The sequence below is a fragment of the Strix aluco genome, chromosome Z (assembly GCF_031877795.1).
Source record: "Strix aluco isolate bStrAlu1 chromosome Z, bStrAlu1.hap1, whole genome shotgun sequence".
Taxonomy (NCBI): Eukaryota; Metazoa; Chordata; class Aves; order Strigiformes; family Strigidae; genus Strix; species Strix aluco.
In genome coordinates this window covers 7,826,394-7,847,885 of record NC_133971.1, presented here as the reverse complement: position 1 = coordinate 7,847,885, position 21,492 = coordinate 7,826,394, and the positions used below count along the sequence as shown (strand labels likewise).

The 21,492-nt window shown below is 37.3% G+C and overlaps 1 protein-coding gene across 1 annotated transcript in view; it reads left to right on the top strand.

Annotated features, from left to right (window-relative positions):
* The window catches only part of MSH3 (mutS homolog 3), a 115,381-nt gene that overhangs the window by 82,205 nt on the left and 11,684 nt on the right, over positions 1 to 21,492 (top strand). Inside the window, exons 18-20 of the mRNA XM_074813809.1 lie at positions 295 to 402; positions 4,069 to 4,183; positions 7,506 to 7,663. Coding sequence (XP_074669910.1) covers positions 295 to 402; positions 4,069 to 4,183; positions 7,506 to 7,663 — 381 coding nt within the window. The remainder of the gene's footprint in view (positions 1 to 294; positions 403 to 4,068; positions 4,184 to 7,505; positions 7,664 to 21,492) is intronic.

Below are 21,492 nucleotides of genomic sequence, written 5' to 3'. Positions count from 1 at the left end.
GCAGCAGGGATCAACTGCAGACCCTTTATATGCTATCTAATGAATTTCATTTTGCCTGCTTTTTTGTGCTTAAAAATAATTCACTGTTACAATGGAGCATGAAGTCCGTCTTGATTAAGATTGTGTCCTCCTATTGTAACTTAATACACTACTGGGAGATTTGAATTCAGGGTAATTGAAAGACCATAGGAGCCCTGTGAGAAGTATACATAGGATATATTTTGACACTACATTTGTATCTGTATGAAATTATTTTTTTCTCTTTTCTTCCTCCTGTTCCCTGTTTTGGCATAGCCATTTTAGTGAACATTATCACCCTGTGTCTAAAGCGATTGGTCACCTAGCAACTGTTGACTGTCTCTTCTCATTGGCCCAGGTGGCTAAACAAGGAGACTACTGCAGGTAATCAATTTTTAATTTTTATTTAGGATTTTATAGAGAACTATAAGAGAGCATTTAAAATAAATTTGATTTTAATATGTGTACTACGATAAAATGCATTATTAAAATTGTTTACAGTAGTTTCAGCTTAATCTGATTTTTGCAAAGCAACACATCTGGGTTTAATGCAAATCTGTAAACATTGCAGTTCAAATTTGACATCTTATGCTTGTCTGTCTGTTGTTTGACCTGAGTTTAGTAGGTAATATCTCACATACAAATAAATATATGTTGGACTTTGCATGGAAATTTTTTTGTCGTGTTTTTTTTTTCTCAGCAAGGTCTGAATTTATAATGTCTTCTAATACCTAAGATTCTTAGGTGTATGAGGTGTGTTTCAAAGATATATTTCAGGTAGATAATGGTTAAATATTAGTGCCAGCTTCCAAAGCAGTGATGATGGCTCACCTAGGATCATGTGTTAGGTCTGATGAGCTGTGCACATCCCTCTGCCCAAGACCCACATGTGCACCTCAGCACTACAGCCTGAGACTCTGGTGGTGCCAAGGCTGTCCTCCCTGCTCTCTGTGATGGGGAAACATGAACCCTCAAGTCCTGCTTCACCAGAGGTTGGTCCCGAGTTGGCCCCTGAGCCTGTACACCCTGTAACTCGGGTCTTCCTGCACCTCCTGAGCCTACATCTCTTGCACCCACACAGAGACAGTCAGTCTCACTGGGGTGCTGCCTTCCATACTGTGAGGTGTCTGTTGCCAGAGGCACTGGACAGTCACTGAGTCACTGCTTCAGCTTGCTGAGTGCTGTCTTAGAGGCCCACACTGAACTGTTTCTGAGGTTTACTGTAGACACAGCTGTAAGGGCTGTCTGTTTCCAGTCCCCAGCCATTCCCTCTGCCAGACAGTCCACGTACACACAGCACTTTTCAAAAGAGAGTAACTTTTTAAGTATTGTCATTGGCTGCACTGCAAATGCTTAGGAATAACCATATGAAATAGTAATATTTGAGAGCTGTGCAAATACAGCAAATCATGTATTAAATGTATGTGGATGAAGGGAAATCAACTTACATATGTTTCTGCTCTTATACAGCATTAAAGATAATATTGATCGCTTCTGGACTCTTGGGATCTTGTGTGCCTCTATCAAAACCTCGTTGAAAGTAATGGTGCACTTACTTCTGTATACTCAGATGAGAAAACAAACTGAAATCTGATTAATTCCCTGCGCAGAGTTTAAATCACTGAATTTTAAACAGTGGCTTAGAGCTTATAAACTGGCAGGAAGAAGGCTTCTCAGTGAAACTTCAGCTGTAGGGAAGGTGTCAATAATTAATTTTGGAGGGCTACTGAGGGAAAGATGGGACTTTTGTATTAACTAATTCAAACATTTCAGAGGAATGTTTTTTGATTAAGTGAGGATTGTTTCATATCACCCTGCCTGAAACATGTAAATGAGTTGAAGTCAGGAGGAGCACTGTTGCTCTGCACAGTTGTTGGAGAGAGTAAGCACTTCTTACAGTTTTGAGGCATCTGAAGACCCCTGTTTTGGGAAATTCATCCTTTACACAGATGATGTATAGCATCAGGGCTCTCAGGCAACAAAGTTAGATACCTAAAGATGATGATGTAGGTAGTCCAAATATCATCATCTGATGTTTGAGTATCTGCTCTGCAGACTGACTTTGTTTAACTTTAAGGAATGCTGTTGAAAAGGTGGTACATGACTAAAGGACATGTTTTGCATTCCAAATTTTTTTTTTTTTAATTTTCTTACTGCATGACACATGATTGTCTGATTGTGGGAACAGAGGTCAGGGAAGACCTTTTGAATGACAGTGGCTGAGACCCTACTTCTGCAGGCCCCATTGTCTGAAACCAGAACAGGCAGTCAGCAAGGCTCATGACATCCTGAAACCACATCCTGTCTCACAATTAAGTGGAAGGAGGCTTGAGCAGTTAGAAGAAGGGAATTAGTTCGGAAGACAAGGGCAGAATTATAAAATAGCAGATGGATCATTCAGCTGTCGTCTTGCTCTCTGGAATGTAAAGTGGAGGGTTACAGGAGGAAGTGCTTCTAGGTACATGCTTCTCCCTTTTCAGACCATCACATTACAGCTCCAAACAACGTACCCATCCAGGAAGTGAAAGGTGAAATTTCCTTTCTTTGTCCCCAGGGCCTAAGACTCTGTCTGTATTGGTTTCATCTCAGCTGTACAACTGCTGGAAATACCTTAATGCTAACAAACCAACATCACTATCGGCTTGCATCTCCTTCCCCACTGCTTTGTCCTCCTAAACTGCCATTTATTTTATCACCATTTTCCTTTCAAATAGCATCATCATTCTTCAACCCAAGAAAAATCACACTCCCCACACACTGTCTTCCCTCTAAAGTCTACCCAAAGTGTCAGTTAATTTCCAGTCAGAGATTTTTGAGGCTTTGTTCTGGTATTCCATTTTTCTCAGCTGCTGCCACTTTTCTTAAGTTACTACTCTTATTTCAGAGTTACTGTATTTCTAGTGTAGGAAAATGTTGCTGAGACATGAAACCACATTTACCTCTCCATTGAATGCTGCACGGTTTACAATGAAAAAGTAAACCTAGGTTGCAGAAAACAAAAAGAAATTGTAGTCATAATTCAGTGGAACATGCTGCTTTTGCATTTTTTGTTCTGTGAAGAGCACACAGCTCTTGGAGATGGAGCTTTTCAGACATGGAGATACATAACGTAGAATTATATGTTATATTAGTAGACATGTAGACAAATTTGTAGCTAAGATGGAAGCATTTGAGACAAAACTTCTTTTTACATGGTTTGGAGATGAGAGAAAAATTAGTAGTATTGATCTGGTTTGCATATTCATTTCTAAAAAGGTACTGTAATTTCAGTGTTTCAACTTGGATAGTAAGCTCTTTCTATAGACAGTTATTGTTGGATGACTCTTATACATGTTTGGGAGCTGCTGTCAGATTATGAGAGCTGCTAATGTTTATAGGAGAGTTACAGCTCTGTCGTACTGTAGTCTTTGATTTGACACTTTCCACCTGGTCTAGTGCAAGGTGTCCCTGCCCATGGCAGGGGGTTGGAAATAGCTGATCTTTAAGGTCCCTTCCAATCCAAACCATTCTATGATGCTATGATTGTATCATTTAATGTGTTACCAGTCATACTATACATAGCTGAACAATTTCCTTTACTCCCCATGCTCCAGTTAGGACTGAATGCAGTTATGGGCTGAACCAGTTCATCAGCAAGATCATTCTGAGAATAAGAAATGTATCTGCAAAAGTGGCACATTGCAGAAGGTGTTGCAGTGCTGGGAAGAAAGAAGACTGTCCTCCAGTTTGGAGATTTTGCTATTGCTTGTTCAATTCATAGTTCTTAATATTTTTTAGAATACACATAAATAACAGAAATCATTCCCTAGGTAATGAAAAAATGAAGAAAGTACGCTAAAATTTCTTTATCCAATCTGCTAATATTATTTTATAATTGAATGAAACCAAGGAATTATTGAGAAATATTTGATAGCAATAATTCATTTTTGTAACTTGTATTTTTTCACAAAAATCAGTGTCATCGATGACCCTTCTGCAGGCTTTAGTTACAGTAGGTCTAAACAATTGGTTACAATAAACATCGAAATTAATGTCTTTTACTTTTTGCAGACCAACTGTGCAAGATAATTGTCGAGAAATAATTATAAAAAATGGGAGGCATCCTGTGATTGATGTACTTCTGGGAGAACAGGATCAGTATGTTCCAAATACCACTAACCTTTCAGTAAGTACTGAGATAGTGTTTGAGCTTCAAAGTCATTCAAGAGAAGGAATCTGGGATTTGCTTCTTGTCCAGGAAGTTAAAATAAATAATTTAATCATACAACTGTCTGCTTGGTTGCATTTCAGAATGATACTGCTAGATGTGACTACATCTGTTTGTCCTTTTTCTGGTATGTTGCAGCCAGATGCTCTCTTTACAACCTTGTTCAGTCTTAGTGGCACAAAGAAAAGAAAGGTGATCTCAAAATTAGGGAAATGAAAGTTTTAAATGGTTACTTTTGAAAAATTAATAATTACAGTTTTTTTAACAGCATCATCAGGAGGAGTCTGCATTTTGTCATAATTTTATCTCAAATTTTTTGATTTTTTTAATATACAAAATAGCAACAACTTAAGTTTCTGTGTAGCATGTTATAGGCTTAGTTTTCCGAATGAATTCTAAAATAGCTCAGATTTTTTTGGTTTTTTTAGGTATTAGTATTAATTTCATACAGCCTTTCTTAACATGACAAAGCAGACTTGGAGTTCTGACTCTTCACTACATAGTGTCAAGTACACACTCTGTATACTGCACATTAGTTGTAAGAAGCCTTTCATATTAACATATAATAAAGATCCGCCCTTGCGAGGTGTAGGTCGCGGGCTATGTTACTCATAAGTCTCCCTCTGGCTGTTGTTTTGTGCAATAGAGAATGGTGTTGAGAAGTAGTAAGACTACTACTTGCTTGGTATTGTTGTCAATAGGTCAAAGAAAGTCAGGGGGCTACTTCTTAACATTTTCTATGCAATGTTACCTAAATTTATGACCTAATTTGTCTAAAATTGTTATAAATATGACCTAAATTGTCTAAAATTGGTATAAATTTGTAATTACCATAGGTAGGAAACGTTGCGGTATTTTATTTCACATATCTGTTTCTGATAAGCATATTTTAGTTTTTTTCCTTCTTTTTTTCCTGAAAAACTAAAATCTGTCTTTTAAATTACATGCCCTTTTGACATTTTGTGGTTAATACTTAACTGTCTGTATATTTTTTTAAATACATGTCTGTTCTTAATGTAAAAGATGTGCTTTCAACTCAACTCTGAATACATAACTGCCTTTTCATAGTAAATATAGAAAAGGTATGAAACAGATGTCAGTGTGGAGCATTGCTGTCATAAACACCATTCAAATTTGTATGTATTTCTTGGGAAATATTTTTAAATACTGTTCTATACTGAAAAATGATACAGATATTGTGCAATACTTCAGGGAATGTTTTCAAAGTTATTTGTCAACTACAAACAAGCGACAGATGGCATTTACAAAAAATGCAGCATTTCATTCAGTAATTATCATGCACTTTCCCCCATTAGTCCCATTCTTATGTTGGCTTTCTAAATACTGAATATTGCAAAATCAAGTGATCATGGTAGAATCACTCCTGCCTCTACTGTTGGTTTGAGCTCTCTCTTTTTTGAGAGAGGTGGGTGGGAACCCAGTTTATTAAAGTGTGTCTAGTTCTAAACTGATGTGTTTGAACCAGCAGGAAAATGCATCTCCTGTCACGTTTTCAGCTGAAGTGTTGTCGAATAGCTAACTTTAGGAAAGCTTTCTTGCAGTGCCTGTCTTATTCTTCTATTCCCCCTCTCTTCCTCAAACATTCATGGATTCTTTTAGTACTTTTAACTTCAGCCATAAATTCCAATAAGATGTTAACTTACGGTTGCATGCAATTGTAAGGGCAGATGGGTTCTCTCGTCTGATGTTACACCATATGTTCTTTCTGAAAGCTGGCTCTTGCAAACCAGCCACCGGTCTCACAACATGGTTGGAGGGACCCTGGAGGGCTACCAAACACATGCAAGAAATTTGTGGGTTTTACCAGATGAACTCATTCTGGTTTTAAGTATCTATAAATTCTGTTGTGTTGAGCCAAATGGTGGCCCTGACAAAGTTTTAGTAGCAGTATTGAAACTATACCTTGGAGACTAGAATGTAACAAATTTTGTTCTTTTATAATCATATGCATTTTATTACATCCATCCTTTATTCCTGATAATGGCATTTTCTGGGTTCCGACTTTATTGTGACTTCCTTATGGATGGGGTTTTCTTCACAAAAGCTAAACAGCTTTTTACATGTAATACTGATTGCACGTATCTTTATGATCTGGATTGTGACATAAGTGACAGTCCTACCTGAATTTTATTTGCTTCCCTATTAACAGAATGAAAGCCTGATTGAAAAATGAATCTGTGAAGATTGTGAATTTTATTCTGTGGAGATTGTTGTTGTTGTGAAAGTACCTGATCAGTTCCAACTTTCCTAAGTAGCATGGCTAATGTTCATTATAAACAGCTTGTCCTTTCTTCCATGCCCCTCCCATAGGGCAGTGGAATATGCTGGCTTTTGATTAGTTCATCAGTTGTTGGATTTCATTTTATGTATCCAGTAGAAAGAAGAAGTCTAGTTGTCTGAAATCCTTGCATATGAGAAAGTTTTATAGACCCATATAGGTTATGAGAAAGCTTTATAGACCCATTGATGAGTTTTAATTTTGTATCAGCAATTGTCTTGCACTAGAGGAAGACAGTTTAATTCTGCAGCCATAGACATGTAGCAGTACCATAGTCTCACAGCTGAGATAAGCTCTTGCATCTGATTTCATTTTCCATAGTATTTCAGTGTTGAGATACACTTATTGATCAGAGATTGGATACAGTCTACTCACAATATCTGTGTTGCAGTCAAATATTTCCAAACTTGGCAATGTCTTGATTTCCTGTTGTAGCCGGTCTGTTTGAATGTGCGTATGTTGTACCAAGGCAGCAATTACGAATGGGTGTAAAATCTAGGTGAGGTCTTTGTCTGCCAGATCTTCTCCCCATTTGGCAATGAAAACTGTTAACTGGAGAGGAATCCAGATCAAAACCAAATTAGGACAGCACTGGCTATGCTGAAAGCTAATGAGTTTCTCCCTTTCTCCAGATAAAATTGCATAGAAAGTTCTTGGAGTGCTTCCTTGGCTCCTTGATGGAGAAAGGGAAGGCTCCCCCTCACTCTGTCCATTTTGCTCAAGAGTAATGAAAGTTGATTGTGATGCTTCTCTCTCACCAGACTGGAGAGATCTTAGGAAGATTTATCCATTGAGACTTCACAATATCTTGACAAGCAAACACAGTGAACTTCAAGAATGAAGGAAACAGTTCATCTAGAAGCAGAATGTTTAATCCTGAGGACTTGTCCTATGTCCCTCTAAGCACATACACACACCAGACTATCTTACAGGAGCACCATGTGCAGGTCGATATATTTGACCACTGTTTTATGTTTCCAGGGAGATGGTGAAAGGGTCATGATAATAACTGGACCCAACATGGGAGGAAAGAGCTCCTATATAAAGCAAGTTGCATTGATCACAGTCATGGCACAGATTGGTTCTTACGTTCCTGCAGAGGAGTCAACAGTTGGTATTGTGGATGGTATTTTTACCAGGTAACCTTTCAAAACTTGCTGTATGTTTATGAAAATGTTATTGTGGCAGGGTGTATGTGTATATCAAAGTATATTTCATTTTTCATTCAGAACTTTAGAATTTATACTTGAAGTTTGCTTTTTCACTTTAAATACATGCATTGGTTGGTAGGTTTTGATTCTGGTTTTCTGGTAAGCTATAGTACTTGTTTTGGAATCTTTGAATCTTTAAAGTATAAGAATGTTAATGTGTCTGTCTTGATTAAGATCCAGATATCTAACTTTATCTGCCTGATTGGACATCTCAGCCAAATTTATTCTGTTGGGTGATAGCCAAATGATGTTTCCCCTAAAATGAATGCTGTCACCTCTAAAAATTATGTCACAGTTTCTGCTGTGCAGAGCAGTTGTATATGCTCACAATATTTGAGACTGAGAATTTGGGACTGTATATATTCTCTGCTTACTATCCTTCCTGTACTATCAGTCTTGAACACATTTTACTTGATGTCTTTTAAAGAATGAATAATAGCAGTTCATATCACTAAGTCTCAATTCTAAGATAGTGCTGAGTAATTTTCAAAGATTATCACTACAGTCAAAACTTTTGTATTTCATAATCTAATACTACCAAGTATTTTCCAGCTGTTTTTTACACTTTTTCTTTAATCTATTTTTTAATCAGCAAAAGTTCTGTGTTATTGATGGTATTTGAGACGTATAATTATTTATGGTTGTAAGTTTCACAACAGTCATGTATATGTGTTATCTTTCCTGAAATTCTAGTTCTGTGATGGCAGTGTGCATTTCAGAGTTAACTTTTAACAGAGAATCTGAAATACTGCTCATCTGGGATTGCTTTATTATATAAAGATGTGTTCTTATGCCTCACTGTGTCATGACAAAAATGAATGAAATTACGCTTTGATGCACTTCAATGCTAAGCAGTTGAACAAATTAGAAAACAATTTATATTATCTTTCCAAAATTAATTGGAGCTGAAAATTCAAAATGGTTAACTTTTTTCCCCTACCCTGTGTTGAAAGTAATTGACTGGTTGATAGGATGAACATTTCTCAAGGGGACATGGAGATACACAAGATCTGATTTACTTCACAGAAAAAACATTACAATGTTACTAACAATTTGAAAATTATTTTTGTCTTCCTCTGTGTTTTGTAGATGAGCTTAGAGTACTTGTGTTCACACTGACTTAATTTCTGATCATACGTGCATAAGTCTGTTACTCTTAAGCTTAGTATCCACCTTGCTCTAGTTTTATTTGACTGTCATTGCAGCAGGATTATTTCTGCAGAAAAATTAAGAAATGTGACACAGTCACTGGGACTGCCATTTTGGTCTGGGTCCACTAGAAAGTGAACAAACTGGGGTTTGTCCTCTACAGTGTGAAAACCTAGAAATGAATATATCTGAGTTCCAGCTGATCCCCAGTGTATTTCTCTGATTCCACTTAGCTTTTCTCTATATTATAGGTATTTTTCACATCTGTTCTGATAAGGTAGTGTGGTTGAAGGTAAAACTTACGCTTTCAGATTTCAGGCCCAGCATACCTAGAGTGTGTTACTTACTGGCCATGAGGTTTCAGACCATTTAATTTGGAGCCCAGACAGATTCTAACACAGAGGATTGACTTTTTTCCCCCCCTTGTCTAAATTAGCTTTGGAAGCTCAGCTGGATATGCCATTCTTCATTTAATGTGAAATGTGTCAAATACCAGATGAATATACTAAAGAATTACTTAAATTATTGTCATTGCACTGGCAATTGCGAGTAAACTAATTGGCTCAATATTAACCAAGAAGAAATTGAAAACATATTATGAATGAATTAGTTTAATGGTTAACAGGAAGCAAAAAAATCTGAGTTTATTGCATTCCTTCAGAAATCCAGGATGGTCACTTCAGTGTATAAATGATTGTCAGTGGAACTGCTTGTCTGTGCATCTATTTAAACTTCTGTCTTCTGTGTAGTGTAATCTGAGGGAATAGATTGTACTGCTGGGGCATGCATTAGCCATCTGCAGTGTCCTTACAGGTTCCTAGATCTTGACCCAGCTGTAGCTTTCTTTTCAATACAAATGTTTAGGAGAATACTTGCATCATGATTTTGCTTCAGCCTGAAGAGTATGGGGGCTTTCCTTGCTCTACATACCCAAGTAAAGACATCCATGTTCCACAAGTAGGTAAGTTGTCAGTGCTCTTTTCTGTCCTGCTGATTTGATTGTCAGTAGGCACAAAGTGGTCTTTACTGCCCAGTCTGGTCTTTGCCTAACCCCTACTCCATTTTCATCTTCTCCAAATTATGAACTTCACCCTCTCCAACGAGAAAATGAGTAACTCACCAGATTCTGCAACTCAGAAGCTCAAGGTGTACAGAGACTGTCCAGGAAGTAGGCACCTCTGTTTTGGTTTATTTGTGGGTTTTGGGTTGTGGTTTGGTTTTTTTTTTTTAGGGTTCTGTGAAAGGTCTTAAAGTATGTAAGTCTATTGGGTCAGGTTAATGTGGTGTTATATTCAGGGTATTTCTTAACCCTGGGAAGTTATCCTTGTAAATAGTTTTTAATGCCTGGTTGGAGGAGAGAAACAGTAAATTCAGCTGCCACATGATATGTTCTACATAGTTTCTTTAATGCTCTGTCTGGCTGAACATAGATTTCTAAAGCCTCAGCTTTTGCCAAGAACTCTCCTCTGGTAGGGAATGGGTTTGAAGAGATTTTCTCTTAACTCGCCCCCAGTTTTGCTTTTTTGTTTAGTTTTCTTCTGTGTTCTGTTTTGGGGGTTGTTTTTGTTTGGGTTTTTTTCATGGTATAACAGCTATGCAGACCTCCTTTCTGCACTGCCACCCCAGGCTACAAGTGTCTTGCTGGAAAATGGGATTTCTTTGCTGATAACTTTGGTATATTTTTAATCTTCTTAAAACATTCTATGGGAAGATGTCAGTTTCCAAGTTATTTTCATCACTGCCATGGTGTGTTGTTTTCTAGATGCTGCTGTTAGCATAGCACCCCTGCTCTGAGGGATGCTTTACAGGCTGACTCTATGAGGAGTTCTGTGCATCAGAAGCACCAACTGTTCTGTTGCTTGCTACGTTTTTTTGAACATTGGTGCTTTATACTGCAGTCTCTTTTTTGTTTGTAGAGTGCATCTTTGAAGTGTGAATTTATATAGATTTAAGAGATTAACATTCGTCTAGTATTTGTATCTTATGTTCTAAGTAGGGTTTCCATGGAAATTGAAAGGTTGCTACTATGGTTATTGCTTTGGATATATTTAGTATTTATGTATTATAGCTTCTCTAAATTGACTTTAAGTTCTGCATTATATTAAACATTTTTAAAGATGCAAAAGGACTTGTATTGCTTACAGGTACCATGAAAATAGGAATGATTTATCTTCATTACCAAGTGTACAGACACAATGCAGTACTAAGGCTAGTCCAGGTATTTCCCAGTACTGTTTATGTCATCCTAAAGAGGGGGAAAGGGAGAGAATCTTCCACTGCTAATGCCCCTAAGCCCAGATGATATGCTGTTACAAGTCTGTAAATTGAAAACTTGGAGCGGTGGGTGGGAATAGTAATATCCTACAGTATGCTATTTGTGTTATCGACTTCTCAAGGAAGTCTCTGAGTACTCTTATGGACTCTCCGAAATCTTACCATTTCTTATTGGTAAAAGCAACCTTGCTATTCCCATTGCTATGCTTTGTGTCTAATCCTGGGAAGGGGGTGCTAGGGGTTGTGAAATAAGTAAAAAGTTTGCTTTATTGTTAGGTGGCTTCAGCTTCCTAACATCAGACTAAAAAGACACTAAATCATTCTCCAGATTTCTGTATTTTATTAGTAAAGCATTTATATAAATTTCTCACTTGAGATTCCATACTTATATTGGGTTTTTTTCATAAGTCAATGTCTGTGTAAACCATGTTCATACAAAAAGTTACTACTTTTCAGCCCTTACGCTATGCCCATTATTTAAGGTATATCTATGTAATATGGAGGAAGTACACAATATTTTGAGGATGTTTTGCTGGTTGATCTCTTAGTCCTTTTTTTTTTTTTTCCTTCTCTAATAATGGATAATGTTATCATGCAACCTTTGCTTAAAGAATTTAAATTAATCAGTGCCATTATATTTAAGAATTTTAAAAGAGTTTTGGAAAGGTCAGCACCCAATCTATATTGACTTTTAATGGGATTTGAGCATTTAATTCTCTGATGTTTGAAAATTCCCATCTGAGTTTCTCCTTGCAGGAAATGGGTCCAATTTTTGCTTTAAATTAACCTTCAATTTGTGTTAGTTCTTCTAATGTAGTTATTCAGACGTTGAAATTAATATTATGTTTCTCTGTGTAGAAAGACAAAGCAAGTGTGGACACGCACATACAAGGAACTAATGAAAGAAATTTTGTAGACCTAATCATGTGTTCAGAAGAGGTGGTTTAGCTGAAGAAGAAAGCTGACCTTTAAATAGGTCCCACTTACAATCAATTACTGATATAATTTCTTACAGCTGTAGACTTCAGCCTACTTCCTGTAGGTCACCAGTAGCTCTTCATCAGGGTCAATTTTAAAAATTGAGAGAGAGAGAGAGAATGTTACAACAATTTGATGGTAAAATATGTTCAAATAAAGAAGCTAATTAATAGTTAAATCTACCAAGTGCTTTGTATTCAGGATTTTGAGAATCAATTTATTGAAATCACAAGCTGCCATTAGAAAGAATACTGTGAAGGAGACCCAACTTCTACCAACCCTGGTAAAGGGAGAAAGAAGAATTTCCTTCCTATTGCACTTACCTGCCTGGCTTTCTCTTCTTGTATTGAAATAAAAGCTGTTTCATTTATTTTGGTGATAAAATGCAGGTATGCACAGTCACAGTATAGTGACATATATCTTCCAGTGAAGTTTTATACCATCAGCTAGATTTGGCATACTATTAAAGGTGCAGCTTCAGTTGTCTGAACTAATTCGATGCACTGTGCTTCAATTGCATTTGAAAACTGCCTCTTGCAAGTTATGTGCTGCATGCTTAAAGGTTAAAGGAATAAATAGAAGCATCAGTAAGATGCATGTAGATTATCCTCTCATGCACTTCGTCTCTCTCAAAAGAGTTGTTACGCTGTTTACAGATTCTCAACATGTCTTTAATCCTTATGATGGCAAAGAAATAGAGTTTGAATTGTCTAAGAAGGTATATTAAGAAAACAGAGGGATGGAGGAGGTTGGTAATTCAGGTTAACAGGCGATAGTGGTAGGTTGCCTAGGTAAGCAGCAGTTTAATACTTTTGCTTTATATAAGACATGCAGTTGCCTGCACTTCAAGGCAGTTGTCTTGGTATAGTCTCTGCACATCACATGATCTGTATTTAGGTGTACAGAAATTTGTCCTACATTTTATCCTTGTAACAGATGATTTAAATGTATTTTTAACATGGAGGGCACTCCTCATTGCAGAGTCTATAGTTCGGAGATACTCACTTAGCTCAAATTCCACTGTATATATGAAAAAGTGAAAACAGATGGTGGTTGCTCACCTTGGCTAGGGAGGGACAATTTTGTTCTTCTAGCTTGTATTACATGTCTGTATATGGGGTCTTTCAGACAGACATGGCCACAAGTGGAATACTGAATCTATCTGTTCCAGGGTTCAAGTTATATAGCTGGTTTGGTATTTTCTTGTCTTTCTTCCTTGTATAATGATCTTGAACATGTGTAATAGTTGCTCATTCAACTAAAACTGGAGTGCAAAAATCTTCAGGAAGCTGATCCTTACATGTCTGTTTGACATGGCAAAGCTGCAGAGCCATACAAATTAGGCCCTCTGACTTTAGGTTGTTGCCATCATAGAGTGACCTAATGCTTCTGATTCAGCAGAAGCTGTGTCCTGCTGAGGTACTTGCATGTGTTCCTGGCATGCGTCTGGTCTGCCTGCTTTCCCAGATGTGGAAACTGAAAGAAAGCATCAGGTTCAGGCCATGCTTCTTGAAGCTGTCTTTGAAGACAGTCTTCAGACCCCAGTGCAGGGACCTACTTCATTCCCTTTCATACATAGGAAACTGCTTTCAGCTTTTGTGATCTTTGGATCTGTAAGGAGAGGGAGGAGACAAAGGAAAGGAAAGGATGTTTTCTACATTGGTCGAGAACTGCCAGCCTCATCCAACACTGAAATAATGAGGTAGTTTCATCTGCCTCGTCACTGGCCTTAGTTGGGTCATTTTATTTCAAATCCAGCAGCGAAGATCCAGTTCCAGCCACATACATTGCCAAGGAGTGGCAGTTCTGAGTTGGTCAATGGGTTCAGTAAAGAGAAGGAATTTTGATTGCTGCAAGGGACAACAGTGTTACTGAGAGACTTGCCAGTTGAAGATCACCTTCTGCTATTGAAAATTGCATTTGCAGACCTACCCATGTGTACATGTGGTAACACAGTTCAGAGGACTCTCTACTCACCCCCTCACCTGCCCAGTCTTCCTGGAGTCTATCAAAACATCTATGAACAAGCTGTGTCAACCCTTGAAAAGACATTCCAGGTGCACATATTACTCAGTTTGCTATAGGAGCGTCAGTGAACAAGGTACTGCCAATCAGTCCCAGACCAGCACATCACTCCAGCCTGGCTTTTTATCCCGGTTGGGCCTGCTTTCTAGTGACAGAGTGGCACTCTGTCTTAGAGGCACCTCAGTAGTGCCCACCAGATAATCCTTCTTTCTCTTCTAAGAAACAGTATTAAGTGCAAGGAAAGCAAGCTCCTGTCTTCTCGGTTCTTTGGACAAAGTGACCATGCATGTTTTCAACGCTTTGCACAACTTATTATTTGCCAGTCAACTTATATTATGCATTCCAATATAAAGAAGAAATGGCATTATTTATATGTGCATGTAGCTTAACATGGTGACACTGATGAGATTAAGTCTCTTTTTGTCAGTAGGAAGCTGCTTTAAAGGCCAAGACATTTCATGACAGAGTCCCTCTAAGTGGGTAACTCAATGCATCGAGCTGTTCTGCCAGCTGGTGGCTGTACTTCCCTTGTTGACTGTCAATGCTTGCTCTGCTACTGCTCAGGTAGTATTTTCAACTGATCCTGAAATCTCCAAAGCTGAGATGTGGTGCATTCCACTTAAATTTGTGAACGTTGCACACGCACATGAGAGAGAGCTTGATGTTATATCAAAAAAAAGCAGTATTTGAATGCCTGCTTGACTGATGTGACTGACACTCCTCATTTCCATCATCTTGTGAGCAGAAAAGCCCACGTCAGTCACCTGCAATTGGATACACACAGATGGAAGAGAAAAGGGCATTTGCATATCCCAAAGTGACATTTCTTGTATGAGTTTCTACAGCCATCATGGATCCTTTCACCCATATTATTTCTCTTCCTTGATTGTAGTCACCTAAAAGAGAGTTTATGGGCCAGAAAATAGGGGAACGTTTGTACAGGCTTGCAAGAATGCAGGATGCATGTAGCCCGTGGCCTGTTTCCCTTAACACCTGCAAGGACTGTAGGTATCTGTTTCTGCAAGGTGTGTGTGAGAGATCTGTTCAACTTTTTTGTTGTGTTTTGGTTTTTTTTACCTTATGCCAGGAAGCTCTCGTGTTGTCAATGGCATGAACACTAGCTGAGAGCGCAAAGTAGAGATGCAGAGGACTCAGGAGAGTGTACATAATACGGTATTTCTGTTAAGTTCTCTTACTGTGCACAGCAGAGCATGGCTATTCCTGTGCTGCGGTGGAAAAGCTGGCATATTGCTCTGCCATTTAGGAGAGGTACAAATTTATTCCACCTACAAGTGTATATTACAAAGGCAGAACTGTGACTAGGTGTAGCAAATTCTTGCATTTGATACAAGGGACCTTTAGGAACACCTGCAGTTGTTTTAAGGTCCCTAAAGCTTAACTTGTTTTGGCAGGGTCTAGAAGATAAGAGATGATAATCTGGAAAGAAATGCTGCTAAAGTTTAGAGGGCAGTTTAGGGAAGAAGGATTTCTTCAAAGTAAACTAAAAAACCCAAGAAAACTCAGCCCTTATTAATCCACATTTCTTTAAAGGCTGTGCATCAAACATGCCATAATGCTTTCTTCTGTATGTTTTATTCAAAATGTTTCTTTGTCTCTACATGGTGGAATTGACTTTCAAAAAGGTGGGGTCTTAAAGTAGATATATTATGGATGTTACCTCCCTAAATATTTTAACAGCTATTTAATTCTGACAACTTGACAAACCCGTATTACTGTTTGGTCAAGAGTGTGTGGAGCTGAAAGAAACTAGTAGACAAACCTCACTATTTTCTCTCTAGACAAACTTTTTTTTTAACTGGATAAAATGCACATATTTATGTCATCATTACAAATTTTAGTACAATTAAAAATCATGATGGAAAGCAAATATTATGTTAACACCTATAAACATTTGAGCAATCAATTTTGAATATTGGTATTTATTTTTTCTTTAGTTCATTGGAATGTCATCATCATTGAAATTTGGAAGATAATTAAACTTACATGATTTACTTTAACAGGTTAAAATGTTCCAAGGCTTTTTAACAGTACATTTTATAAGAAGTCTTGAGAAAATCAGAAAGCACATGATGGAGTGGTATGTGAAGCAGGAAAAAGAGAATGTTTCTATCAAAATGGAAATTGAATGGAAGATGTTTTCCAAGTGCTTTTCACAATAAATTGAAATCTGAGGTAAATCACTTAAGAGTAAAAACAAAATAGTCCTCATAAATATTAATGGAAGTGAATGTTCCATTGATCTAACTTCCCAGCTTTTTGTAACTAGGCAAATAATGTTGCACTTAATTTCATTCCAGTTTTACTAGTTGATCAGTAGAAGGGAGCTGCACAGGAACAGGACAGATTGGAGAAGTTTTTGTATTTAAAATAATGAGCTCTGTTATTTTAGAGTTTTGCTACAGAAATAGTGCTATTTGCACAGCAATGGACAAACAAACATTGAAAAAGAGCAGTTCATGCCCAGAATGCAGCTTGTTGTATTTTTTGCTACTTATACGTTGCTTGATTCACAGATAAGCTGTAGTTGCAAAGAGACTGCCCAGGAACTCGCTTGCTTGAAAATGGTTTAGAAGTGTTATTCATTAGAAGTTTCTTCCTACATAGAGATTTCACTAAACATGATAAAGAAATGAACATCCTCCATCCAAAGCTACTCTTGTGTATTTAACCTTGTGTGCTGAGGGAACAGCATGCTGATGATATTTTAAAATGGTTACTAGTGTGCGGGAAAGACTTGCAAAGCTTTTATGTCTTAAATGGACCTGTCCCATCTTATTGTCAGTCCTTTATTCTATGAGTGGAGCATGATGGTGTTGCTTTTCACCCTTTGAGGGGGTCTACAGTGATTTTGTTTTGTAATAAACCTTAAAATATACTATTCTTGGAGTTATACATGAGAGATTACATAATCATGACTTTTTTTTTTGTTTTTAAATCTACTGAAAAATCTTTCCCTGAAATTGCTGCATCATTACCATTTCAGGGTTTCTGTGCCTTTTTCGGAATTCTGGTACTGGCCACAATCTCCAGAATTAGTCAGATCATTGGTCTGGACTGACATAGGTTTTGTGTATTCACATACTTAGCAATAATAAGTTGTTGTCCTTTATAACAAACTTCAGTATTTTGCCAGAATAACATATAGTCTCATTTTTGTATCACATGCAGTATCACCAGGTACCAAACTAAAAAATTCCTTGTTTCCATTTATTGCTTTATTAAGCTTTATTGGTTTCTTTGAGACTTACAGGGTAGGATTATGAAGATTAGTCTTCCTGAGTGTCCTAGAAATATCAGTTAAATCACAAAACCTGGTGTGAAGATTCATCTAGTCACCTTCTTCATACCTTTATCATAAAAATCTAGGCTATGAAATTCTAGTCTTGAGGTGACAGCAGTGTTTGGCAGGGCAGTGTGCAGGCGTCCTATGTAATACAGAAATCACCAGGAGATTGAGTGCTGAATAGAAACTGTGGAGGAGTTTATCTCAGCAGAGCACCTTGTCTGTACATTAGCTGGTTTTGGCCAGAACTTTGATTGATGCTTAGTTTTTGGTGTGTTTTGTTTTTGGTTTGTTTTTTTTTTTGTTATTTACACCTGAAAATAAATGTTTAAATTTCAGTCATTCAGATTTTCCTTTGAAAAAAACCTAGATTGTCTCCATTTGCCTGTGCAGTCAGACTCTGAAAGATAAGGGTCAGAAAATTTAAAAGCAAAGGTACTTTTTCACATCTTTGTTTATTTAATACATACGTAGTAATGTTCACTGGTTTTGCCATACACATTAATTTATGTACTGTGCAGAAAAGTAGGGAACTGTTCTTACAAAGCAATCCCAAGTGACTGGCAAGTCCACTTGAGAATTTTATATACTGATATGCTAAACAGGTATTGTTTGCATTGCTCTGGAAAGCAATGACAGTCAGACAAACGGAATTTGTTAGTTGTCAAGAACCCAAAAGTGGTTTTCAGAAATGTTACTTTTTTATGGCACAGTAATTTGTTTCACTTTGTTCTTGCTTAATTGTATTTGTGTTTATTGCCAGAATAACAAAAAATACTTAAGCCTTTCATTTATGCTTACAGTCATATAATTACACCTCTGGGGTAAATTATTCCCAGCTTTCAGGGGAAAAAATATGGTGTATTAAATTCATTGCACCTACTTTTTTATCACGTGGAGATATTCTTTTTGAAAAAGAAGAAAATAAATAAAAGTTGTAGTTAGTGTTGTTAAGTTGAAAATTATTTTGTTCTGTTGTTCTAGAAAAGTTATGTCTTGGGCATATCACAGTACATGTGAACTGTAACTATTTCTGACAGTGTTCTGTAGCTCTGTAGAAATAAATTAAGCAATGCTATGCATGTATTTGTAGCTAATTTAGTTTCATGTCTTTCACAGTAACATGCATCTGCAGTATTAGGATTATATCTCGTATACATGTAATAACATTTCACAAAACAGCCTGGTTTACATACATGACATTTGATAAAATCTGTAAATACAAGCAACTGTTTTGTTTGCAGGGGTTTAAATCAGGCTTGAAAATTCATTGAAGTGAATAAAAGAATAAAAGACATATATATATACAGTGAGATTCATAAAACAATTTCTGCTGCATATTGCGTATTCCTGAAAGGGATTGTAAGGCTTTCCCCATAATGGTATATGGCCGGGGAGGGGCGGTGGGGGGAAGAAAATTTGCCTGTGAAGCTGACCAGCTATTTTACAGTAAAGTTGAAGTTCTTACATTGAATGGTGATATTTGCCATTATAAAACTCTTCCGTGCTATGATTTAACCTAGTCACAACTTGAATTGGATTTTCTGTAGCGTCCACAGGTTTAAAGGGGAAAAGTTCACTTGCGCTGAATGCTTCAGCTGTTGTCCCTAGTCTGTTGCTATAGTTTCTGCTTTTTAATCCCCCTTGGCCTCAATCCTTCAGCTACATATGCACATTAACTTAATTACCTTGAGTTCCCTCGCTGGAATCTGCGAGTAGTAAGTGTGCATATTTTAGGGTTGGGTTTTTCTTTGTCTTCATTTTTTCAGCTTCTTCAAGCTAATATTGATGGTTCACAAATAAACACCCTGATTTGAATATCTATGCTTATAATTTATCCTTCAGCAAAATGATTGTACGCTTAATCTGTTCTTTCTCTTGACCATCAGTAACGTTTATACAGCATTAGTGGTTTCCTGCGGAGAAATCAGGGTAATACCAAGCATGCATTTGGAGCTTCAGTTGCTTAATGGAGCCTTCATAAAACTACTCCATCTAGTACTGACCTGCTGGTATGCACTGCCTGCGCTGCCAGATCTCTCAGAAGGAGAGAAGCTGCAATAAAGACCTCAGTTTGGTACCTATGTACAAGAACAAATCATAGCTTTCTCATTGAGGGCAAGAAAAAGAAATGCTTAGTTCTGTGTGTATAAATGTAAAAGCTGATGGACCTGTGGAAAGCAATCCATTGATACATTATGTATAAAATCCTTTGCGTGTTTGAATGTGGAATTTAAGCTATTGCTATTGTGTCCTTGTTCTGCTAACAGACACCCCACTCTGCTTCTCAGAGAGCTCAGCCCTTGCGTCCTGATGGCCAGCTGCTGTAGGGCTGTGCATAATGTGTGATGGAGAAAAGACTCGAGCAAGTCCAGTTTTAAAATGCAATGGAAAATTTTAGAATTAACTAGAAATCTGCTGGATTATTTTAACAGTGAGTGATGTGTTTGCCCTAGGTGATGTAACACATATTTTTAAGGTGTTCTCATGTTATTGAGGGTATCATTGCTGAATTTCAGAAAGAACTTTCTCAGGTGTTCTTCACCAGGTAAGGTAACATAAGCTTTTGGAAGAACAACTGAATTTCTGTTGCCTTATAAAGCATTAGGAATGAGAGGATATTGGTTTGGTAACTTTTTGTCACTCAGTGACTGTATTGACTAAACCACTATTTCATCTCCACTAAGTCATACCTGTTCTGCCACTCAAGGTGAAGCTTTTCAAATATTGAATGTTCACTGCAATCTCTGGATGTTTTTCTTTCTTCTAGCTTTCAGCAAAAAATCAATGCAGTCACATCTTGAAAGCTAATCCTGTTAGAAATGTTTCTTTTAATATACTGGGGTGCTCGTGTGTGCAAGCATGCCTCTGTTGGCCAGGTCTACAAGGTAATGAGGATTTAAGTGAATACTTGTTTTGGCTATTTCAATTACCTAGTGATATGGAAAAGGGAGAGGAAAAAAAAGTAAAAACCACCATGAAACTGTAAATAGCTTTGGACTTTCTTTTCTTTCCAGGAGAATGCAAAGTATGTATCCCTAGTGGTCTTAGGTTTTACTAGTTTCATTAATTTCTCAGTGACTGAGAATATCATATGTCTACAATAATGTACAAAATAAAAATGTATTTTACATTAACTGTGTAATGCATTCCGTCAGGCTTTTCAACAACTGTTCTTCTAAATTGGATAACATACCATTGATATTTCTTCATTTAAAATTTGCAAATAAGCAGTTGCAGAAATGGTTGAGCATGTGTGTGCATGCTGACTGTAAATAGGTTAGTATCATGAGCATCTTCTGATTTCCCATCATCGTCATCCACGTAACTTTGCACACATTTACTTCTTGGAAGTTGCCCGTGAATAATGCAGAAATAATAACTATACTGATAACAATGCTTTCCATCATACTTATGATAAGAGTTGTTTTTTTAAATTCTGTAATTGCAGTTTCTGTAAATTATTTTTCTTATTGTCAGGTTTTGGTTTGAATCAGTAAGAGCTTGATGGAAATGAAGTCAATGATTTACCAGTACTCTGTGGGGGAGTGTGAAGCATTAGTTTCTTGCCAGTGAACTGTTATAAATTTGCAGATGCTATCTTCTAAAGAATTACTTGGTAAATTTTTGTTGTATGAGGAGAATAGCCAGAAGTTACAAGCTGGGCTACTTTTATACAAACCACTGTGAAATTCTTATTAGCAGTCTGAGTGTTTCTAAAATACACAGGGTTTCAAATCGCTTTTGTGGGCAAAGCTGAGCGATTGTTCTGGTTAAAGGTGGTGGGATTCTTGGGACCGCAGTAGGAGAGGACAAGCAGTAGTCAGCTTGCCAATCCTCCATTTAGGATGCCTGTTTTCATTTTCTTGGCAGACCAGTTTGCAAACTACTGTGAAGTCTCAGTAAGTGTTGTTTGCTAGGTGCCTAATAGACAGTCAATAACCCAGTTCAATGGGAGAAGATTTCTCGAAGTGTGGAAGTGAAATTGTGCTTGTGTTCTCCCATTCATGTCAGGATCAATATTGAG